The following is a 9786-nucleotide window of genomic DNA, read 5'->3' on the forward strand; positions in this document are numbered from 1 at the left end:
CGTGACTTTCCTTGACTCGAGTACGGATCCTTTGCTTCTAGTAGTACAGGCACAATACTACCTTCCACATATATCCATACTTTCCTCAAGGATCTCCTAGAGTTCCCCAAGTTACTTCCTAATCAGTCTAAACCATCTCTTAGCAAAACAAAGCTCACTGCACTGAATCACCACTAGGTTCTCCTAGGACTACCATCATACCACTCTCCACCATCAGCTGCAGAAGGAACTCTCTCTAATACCATCTAACTATCTTACAAACACCATTACATATTACAGACACCAAATGATTCTTCGATTGAAAGGTCTAACCCTACAACGGTTGGACTCAAACAAGAGTTGTGCAATAAAGTTAAACCTAACCTTATAAAATTATCTAATCTTAGTAATATGTAAGTTAACGCATTTGCTTACTAGTTAGATGATGTTAATGGGAACTCCTAGAAGCATAAAGCAAGCAACATTCGAGCATTTAGCAATCAGAATCAAAGCATAACCCTAACAGACCATCCTATAATTGACTGGTTCAGTACTAGCATGCAAGTTTATAAGCTTATACAGGCATATAAAGGCATCTCTCCTAGCATTCTATCATGAAATCATGAGTAGATCCTTAGCCCTAATCTATCATGCGATTCATAGATTCACAATTAAAAGCATATCACAAAGAACATGTATGGGTATTATAGGAAAACTTACTAGAGCTCGGTCGATTGCATGCACCATACACTTTTCTTTTATTAGATAATCCTTTAATAACATTTTTTTTTTTGAAAAAAAAATCTACCAACCCCTTAGTTTGAGTTCAGACACACTCGAGAGTATACTCGCATCCCTCAAACCACGTCTCTGAAACCAACTTGTAACGTCCCAAAAACTCAGAACCAAAAATTTTGTTTCTATATTAAATAAACCATCAACCAAACATGTTTATCAAAACCATAAGGAAATCAAATTATATCAATAAACATCCAAAAATACATCAGATTCTGATAAAGTGGAAATCATGGTGTGTGCAACGCGATCATCACGAGCTCTTCCCCTTCAAATCGAAAGTACATGAAACATAAACTGAAAATCGTAAGCACAAAGCAGTAAGTTCCACAAAATATTGCATACCATACATATACGTCAGCACAAAGTTGTATCGGGTCTATTTCACCCTTGAGTCTATTTCAACTCATATGTCAGCACAAGGCTGTACTGAGTCCATTTCACCCACATGTCTATTTCACCTCCGAGTCTATTTCAACTTATATGTCGTCACAAGGCTGTACCGGGTCTATTTCACCCCAATACATATAGCAGACAGTCACACAATCATAAACTCATACATCATGAGTCATAAAGACTACAAGAACATACAAACCTTAATGTTCTATAGTATAGTGAGAAAACTCACCTCAGTTCACTGACAGTCAAATAGATGCTCGGGCTACTGGACTGGAGAATCTCCACGCTAACCAATCAAATACAACCATAATTAATAATTGGGTTATAAACCATAACTGGGACTTTACTTTACTAACCCCGAATCCTAGGGTAAAAGACCATTTTACCATTCCCTTTTATTAGCCCAATTAACCGTTGCCCAAACTCAGTGGCACTCAAAGCCCAAAAATGGCCCAAATCCCAAAAGACATTCAAGTCCCAGTATGGATCAAAATCCATAAAGGCCCAAGGACTAACAATATCCCAACTCAGAAAGTCATGTGCCCTAACAAACACCCAAAACCCTAGAGTCCAATAGTGGCCCAAAACCAAAAAGTCTAAATGGTCCCTGACGAGTATGCTTAGCATACTAGCTGGGTACGCCAAACTTACAACTCGCAGCTATGGGGCTTCATCCGCTTACGCACAACATACGCTTAAGTACGCCTGGCATACGCTCCAGATGGCCAAATCTTCATTAAGCACTTAATGCTTTAAGATCAATCGTCCATTAAATCTAGGCCTGGAGGGATGTCTTAAACTATAAAGTTACCAACTTGATGCCTTTGCATGGCTCAAATAGACTTAAATCCTAGATTTAGCATCCTACTTTCACTACATGCGCATTTACTTATGCATGGTTGATCTTCAACCATCAAGATGCAAACTTTATGCATCAAGGACCTAAGAAACATCAAGAGGAGCAACTCATAACTTATGAAGTGACAAATCCACACTAGAACTCATACATAGGACCAAAATGTACTCAAAACTTCACTAGGTTTAGGTCTAAGCTTAGAACAACCAAGGTTAAAACGTTATACCTCAATGAAGCTAAGAAATAAGAGTAGACTCTGGATCAACAAGCTCCAACTTGAACAATGCTCCTTCACCAAGCTGCTTCTTCTTCTTCAAGGTTCACCAAACACCCATTAATACACACACACACAAAGCATCAAATCTCTCTATATGAGTTAGGGTTTCAAAATGAGGCTTAAAAGAGGCAATGGAGACTGGTAAGGAGAGAACCTTGGGCATAAGGTTGTGTAAATAGGGTCCAACCCCTAAAAACCAGGGTTTATCTCCAAACCTCGTACGGCTAACGTACACACGCCTTCCCTATTTTTCATTTAACACCCTTAGGGACCAGTTTGACAAACTATTTTTATACCAAGGGTAAAAATGTAAAATACCTTGAATTGGGTGTTATAGCTCTAATAATGAAAGAATTGCTTATTTAGAATCTCTTAGAATATTACATCAAAGAACATGTCCTTACACACCCCAACAAAATGGGGTTGTGGAAAGGAAACATAAGCATTTGATAGAAGTCTCAAGAGCATTATTCTTCCAATATGGGCCTGGAAATAGTTATTAGGGAAAATGTGTTCTAACTTTTGCTCATACCATAAATTGTATACCTTCAATAATACTAAAAGACAATTCTATCCCTTGTGAAGCTTTATTCAAAAAGAAGGTGTGTTTGACAGATTTGAAGTCTTTTGGTTGCTTATATTATGTATCCACTCTTCCTATTCAAAGAGACAAGTTTATGCCAAAGTACTTGATATGGAAACAAAAGAGATATATGTTTCCAAAGATATCAAATTTATTGAACATGTTTTTCCTCTCCAACATATCAAGGTTAATATTGTCCAACATGTCAATCTTCCAAAAGATATCATTAATGATTAAATTCAAACAGACAATTTTACCCCCACATATACAATTCAACAATTCAATTATAGTCTATATTCTTTAAATTCACATATTCATCCCAATTCAGATAATCATCATATATCACTATCTCCACCTGTTATAACTCATCCACCAAATGTCAGACAATCTAATAGATACATTAATCCACCTCCTCATGTGAATGACTACGTCTGCTATAATGTTATGAATCATAACGAACAATTTGATGATTGTTCTCATATAATTACAAATTCTTTTATCAATGATTCAAATACTTTTTCCCATGCTTCCAATCATGTTACAACAATAAACGAAAGTGCAACTCAAAAGATCACATAACCAACTTTGTTTCATCAAGCAAAGGGAAATCCACTTTGGCAGGAGGCAATGCAAAAGGAATTTGATGCTTTAAATGACAATAAGACATGGGAAGTTGTTAAACTTCGTAAAGTAAAGCGTCCCATTGACTGTAAATGCGTCTATAAAGTGAAATATAAAGCAAATGGAACTATTGAACGTTATAAAGCTTGTTTTGTAGCTAAAGGATTTACACAAAAGAGGGTGTCTATTACCATGATACTTTTTCGACTGTCATAAAATTCAATACATTTTGTAGTCTTGTTGCTTTAGTTGTGAAGAAGAAATGGAAGATCCACCAATTTGATGTAAATAACGTCTTTTTGCATGGTGATTTACATGAAGAAGTGTATATGAAAAGGTCACCTGGTTTGAATTAGTCCAGTCCATCTCTTGTATGCAAGCTAAAGAAGTCTTTGTATGGATTGAAGCAGGTTTCAGACCAATGGTAAGATAAGCTATCTTCAACCTTAACTCAAAATGGTTTTCAACGATCGGTAAATGATTACTCTTTATTCATCAATAAGGTAAATAACTCCATCATCATTGTTGCAGTTTATGTTGATGACGTTCTTGTAACTAGCGATAACAATGATGAAATTTCTGCCCTTAAAATTTTTCATGATGATCGGTTCAAAATCAAAGATTTGGGAACAATTAATTTCTTTCTGTGATTAGAATTTGTTGAAACAGAAAATGGAATGATGGTTCATCAACATAAGCTCATAAAGGATTTATTGGATGCATATCTACCCAATAAAGCCAAGATTGTTCATTCTCCTTTGCCCAACAAGCTCAAAGATCTTTCTATAAAAACAAAGTGTCCAGATGATCCAACTATATTCAGACAGTTAGTTGGGAAGTTCATTTTTTTTTACTTTATACACGTCCGGACAGTTAGAGGCTTTTTGAGATTCTGACTGAGCAGCTTGTCCCACAACTCGTCATTCTATTAGTGGTTTTTTTCATAACAATGGGAGGAAGTCCAATTTCTTGGAAATCAAAGAAACAAGCCACCATTTCTTTATCATCAACTGAAGCTAATTACCGATCAGTGCGTCAAGTTTGTTTTGAATTGGCATGGATAAGTCGATTGCTTTCTGGATTTGAAGTCTCCAACATTACTCCAATTCCAATAAAATGTGATAACATGGTAACTATTTACATAGCTAAACATGAAACATATCGAAATCGATTGTCATTTTGTGCGAGAAAAGTTGCAAAGTGGATTAATATCATTATCGCATATTCTACTAAAGATGAACCAGCTAATATATTCGCAAAGGCTTTATCTGGTGTTGAACATCAGCATGCGATTTCCAAGCTAGGTCATAGTCAACTATCATTGTTGTAAATAGTTAATTAGTCTTCTGATAAGAATTGCATGTGACTTAAGTTTGTTACTCATATAGATTAAAGTTAGTTTATTATTCTTGTATACGATGAAGGCTGTAATCATTTTATAAGAGTTAATGAAAAGATTCTTTCAAATCATTTTTTTCCTTCATCTTCTACAAAAAATTGGGGTAAATTTCTAAAATAGTTTTGAAAAAAAATTAAAAGGATTGACCAAAATATATAAAAAATGAAAGACCAAATTTGTAATAGAAAATAAAACTTTTGGTCAAAACTGTACAAAGGAAACGAGAGTGGAAAAGGCAAAAGATGAATAAGAATGTTAATTGTAATAAAAGTTAATAGTTTCATAAAAAAAAATAAGGACCAATTTTATAATAGAAAATCATCTAAGCTAAAACTATAAAATAATGGGATTGGTTGCAGCCGAATTAAAATTATTTTTATTTATTATTTTGATTTGATACTGTGTAATTGTGTTGTATATATGTTTAATTATATAATATAGACAAAAACTTTGCAAATGGTCTATATGGTTTCTAAGAATTTAGGTTTTAGTTTCTAATTTTAAAAAACTTCAATGAAGATTCGTATAGTTTAATGAATGGCATTTTCCGATGTAATTTTTTCTTAAGTTCAATGTAAGGATTAAGGTATTTTTTTTCTAAAGTTTGATGTTGTAATAGAAAAACAAAATTAAAAGTTTAATGTAGGATTTCTTTGTATTTAGATGTATTTTTAAAGTTACTTCATTATATTATAATTATATGACTTCATTCCCTTGTTTACAACAAAACATTATTCTACAATTTTAGAAATTTTAAAAATTTTAAAAACAATTATTAAAATTATATTTTTATGAAATGTATATAAATAATATATAAAATATTAATCTACAATTACATAAATTAATTGGTAATAAATAGTTGAAGAAACTAAAAATTAGAAATATAATACCATATAATAGCCTGGCAAACTTAAACAAAATAAACACTTTCTTGCAGTAAATTCGACCAAATTTTTATTAATACTAAAATCAACAAAAAAGAAAATGCTATTTTTATATAAAAAGAAGTGTTATTTATATTTTTAATCGAGTAGGAAGAAAAAATGACAAAAATTAAGATTTAAAACAAAATAGTGGCTCAAAAGTGCTTGAAAAATAATCACAGGTAATCCCTCATAGTTGTAATGATATGAGAGAGATTGTGTTCATCATCATTGCCACTTTTTAACCTCTGTTTCACCTCTTTCTTTAAAATCATAACATAATAATTCAATTCATGTTCAAGAAACTACTCATCAACAGATTCTTAAAATCGGAAAGAAACCATTCGAAAATTTAAAAAGTTAACAATCCAAAAAGACGAAAACGGGATTCAGAATGAGTAGGAGGTTAATTGTTCAATCACTTCGCATAATTTATGCTTCAGAAGACATTGTCAAATAAACTTTCATCATCACTATGCCAATTTCACCGATTTCAAACGAATTATTGCTCATGAAAAACAGATCAAAACAAGAACGAAAACGTACTCAGAAGCAGAACAAAATCATTTAACGAATTATGAAGGTAATTGAAATCATGAGATTTACCTGTTGGAATGATTCAAGAAGATCATGTGTTTGCGTTCAAATATAAAAGGGGGAAGTGGCTTTTGAGAGTTTAGGTGCTTAGGGTTAGGTTTAGGTTTTAGGGCATCATTCAGCTACAAAATTGTATTATGGGCCTCTATATAGCCTAAGCCCTAATGCCTAAAGGCTTCTCATGGTGGGCTTCTTACAATAGTTAGGTGTTTCAAGTTTGTATTTCTATACAAAGACAAGAATAACAAATATATATTACAAGAAGAAAAAACAAAATATAACATTATTTTTTTAATATTTTTTTAAAATTAATCATAATTTAATAAAATCCTCCTAATTAACAATAGGGAAAACGTAAAAATGTGTCTTTTTTTTTTCAAAAACAAATCACAATTTAATAAAATCCTCCTAATCCACCTATAAATTTTCCATATATTTAGAGAGTGTTTTGGAGTGTTTTTTATACTTAAAAGTGCTTTTTTAGAAAAGTGCTTATTGGTTTATGGCTTTTTTCTAAAAACAGTTTTAAAAATGTCTTTGGATTGGCTTTTAAAATGATAAAAGTTAAAAAGTTAATAAGCTCTAAAAAGCTACAACTCTCTTGCTTTTTAAAAACTACTTATTCTCCTTTACTAAAAAGTTATTTTTAAAAGTACTTTTCACTTATCCAAACACATTTTCCGCTTATTTGCTTATTGGATAAGCAAATAAGCTAATAAGTCTTTTTTATAAGCAATCCCAAACACCCCCTTAATAACAAACCTTATGGAATTTATTGTTTTTTTTTAAGGAAACTTCCTTACTTAATGAGAGTTTCGAGTCAGTTTTTACGTTCTGACTAACCCTCCGCTGCAAACATGAGACTCTCATGTCCTGAAGTCACTATAAACAAACTTCCATGGCTATGAAATTTATTGTTGCTTCATGAAGATTTTGGATTTTTTTTTTTTTTTTCAATTAACCTTGAAGTGTCAAATTTGTAAAATTCTATTTGAATGCCCTCTAGCATGTCAAATTAATTATCTCAACTAGGATTTCATTTCTATGATATTGTGCAATTTGTCAAGAGTCACTTAAGTACAAAAAAAAAATCTTACATTTTAGCTAATTTTACACTTAGTTTACTCTTGTAAAACGATGATCAATCTAAAAATTATTAATTATTATTTTAAACTTGTTTTTTTATATTAACCATATAAAATCACTAAACTATTTCAAACGACATGATATGGCATGACTTGTATAGCAAGGATCATGTTAAGATTGGACTATGATGAACTCAAAAGAGTTCGTGTAAATATTTGTTTGGCATACTAGTTGTTGCAAATCTAGTTTTTTGTTTGATAAGCAAATTAGTAGCTGATAAAGTAATACAGTTTGATAAAAACTTAGTTAAAAAGTTAGATAAAATTTTAAAATAACATAAAAAGACATAACCGGATAAATGTATATTTGTAAAACTTACACAAAAAATCATGAGCTTATCAATAAGCTATCTTGTTTAGTTTTTATTACAAAAATTAGATTATAAGTTACATTAATACTCTTACCAATTACCATACAACACTTTACAATAAACTAACTTATAAACGAACTTATAAAATTGAATATGGTCACACTTTATAAGAATTAAATAACATATAAACAAACTTATAAAATACTAACATTATCTAAACAAAACAACTTAAAATTTAGCAAAATTTCAAACAAATCGAATGATGAGCCTCCACATTGGGTAGATAAGCAAAAGAAGAATACCAATGGTGTTCGATATCCCATGGCTTTGCATGAAAGAATTCCTGAATCCACCAGATGCACGAATGTGTTCTTGAAGAAGATAACAACCAATCAAAAGACAAATCGCAACCCCAACCCAACTCCCCCTAAACGCATCAGCAAATAAACCCGGAGAAACTATCAAAAGAAGAATCAATGATCCAGGCATCTCCAACCAATCTGCACCCATTACCCAATCCAAAAATACATTCAAATTTCCCAATTTGTAAAAACTTAACCCGATCAAAGAGGAGAATGAAAACCTGGGAAATGACGTGGGAAGAACAGCCTTAATACAACTGCAATGAATGCGACCCACAACCCAAATTGTCCCCTGAAGATCGTCGGATACTTTTGTTACGTATGAAGAGAAGATTAGATGATTAGATGAATAAACTATAAAGAGGTTGGAAGAATTGGATACGAACCTTAAGAAGTGGAATAACGATGGAGGGAGACTGAAGTATATGTAAGGTACTAACAGTGATGTTAGCATGTTTGATCTCCAGTTTGTTCGATCCAGTATCAACAAATACCTGGATCATATGTTACAATCCTTAATCAAAGTCGTAATCAAGGACTTTGCAACGAAAATTCCTAAAAATGGCTAATTAATCTCCAACGATCCTAATCACATCGAACAGTTACTAAATTCACAATCTGGAAAGTAAATTTAAAATTTCAACATTTGATCATGATCGGATATTGTAATCAAAGTTGATTGAATTAAGGACAATTGAAAAACTCACATAGCAGCGAAGGATGCAACCCACGAAAGCAAGGAAGTGCCGAACCCTAACCCGCCGAGCTTACTGGCATGATTTAACAGCGTCTCTACGGCGAGCTTCAGCTCAGTGATATCGGCATTGAGTATCTCCGACGTCACCTCATCGGCCTTCAACGTCAAAATGTCGCTCCTCACCATTTCCACACTCGGATTTGATTAAACTAACACCAAATTGATCGACAATCAACGTTATGAACAGTAGAAAAGATGTATATCAAATGTTTGGGGTCCAAATGTACGAATTTTGAGGAGGAGGGAAGTGGAAATAGGTGTGAGTGAATGGGGCTCCATATTTTTAGCAACGGTATCTAGTGCCGGAAGTACGGTATGCTTCAAGTTTTCCGACTGTCGTTCCTCTTTCTTCTTATTTTCTTAAATTAGCTATTACAAAACTATATAATGGTGAATAACAGGAATGGTCCTTGTGGTTTGGATTACTTTGCCTATTTTATCATTAACATTTTTTTTTTAACTGATTTGTATATTTGATTATTAATTTTTTTTTTTTAACTTGGAATGTCTATTTGATTTCGTTTTGATTTGGGTTTAGTCCCTATCAAACCTAAAATGGTTGTCAATTTTTGTTGCTATTAGTTCCTTGAACAAGATCTCTAGTACAATGTGATGGTATAAATTAAGGAAAACTCACCCGAACTGCTGAACTCGGCCGATAACCCTCTGGCTGCTAACCAATAATTCTCCGAAATGATGCTCCTCTAGCTCCTTAAGCAACCAATACCAATAACAGCACTTAGACTAAACTGTCCTCCCGAGGTCAACTAAGTCAACTCTGG

The 9786-nt window shown here is 32.8% G+C and overlaps 1 protein-coding gene across 1 annotated transcript; it reads right to left on the minus strand.

Annotated features, from left to right (window-relative positions):
- Nucleotides 1-8082: 8082 nt before the first annotated feature.
- On the minus strand, nucleotides 8083-9337 carry LOC145039921 (cold-regulated 413 plasma membrane protein 2-like). Its single transcript, XM_078987918.1, has 4 exons — nucleotides 8955-9337; nucleotides 8634-8741; nucleotides 8469-8539; nucleotides 8083-8385 (listed from the first exon to the last, which is right to left on the minus strand). Exons 1-4 carry the CDS (start codon nucleotides 9128-9130, stop codon nucleotides 8132-8134), a joined length of 609 nt encoding a protein of 202 aa, XP_078844044.1. The 5' UTR covers nucleotides 9131-9337; the 3' UTR covers nucleotides 8083-8131.
- Between the last annotated feature and the right edge of the window lie 449 nt (nucleotides 9338-9786).

This window comes from Lactuca saligna, chromosome 4 (assembly GCF_052625555.1).
Source record: "Lactuca saligna cultivar CGN05327 chromosome 4, ASM5262555v1, whole genome shotgun sequence".
Taxonomy (NCBI): Eukaryota; Viridiplantae; Streptophyta; class Magnoliopsida; order Asterales; family Asteraceae; genus Lactuca; species Lactuca saligna.

Bases quoted from the DNA above. Each gene is read 5' to 3' on its own strand.
- LOC145039921 (XM_078987918.1), bottom strand. From the start codon at position 9,130: ATGGTGAGGAGCGACATTTTGACGTTGAAGGCCGATGAGGTGACGTCG. The intron at 8,540-8,633 runs GTTCGTATCCAA...GACGATCTTCAG, and splicing joins TCGTTATTCCACTTCTTAAG to GGGACAATTTGGGTTGTGGG. The intron at 8,386-8,468 runs GTTTTCATTCTC...TAATGGGTGCAG, and splicing joins CTTCCCACGTCATTTCCCAG to ATTGGTTGGAGATGCCTGGA.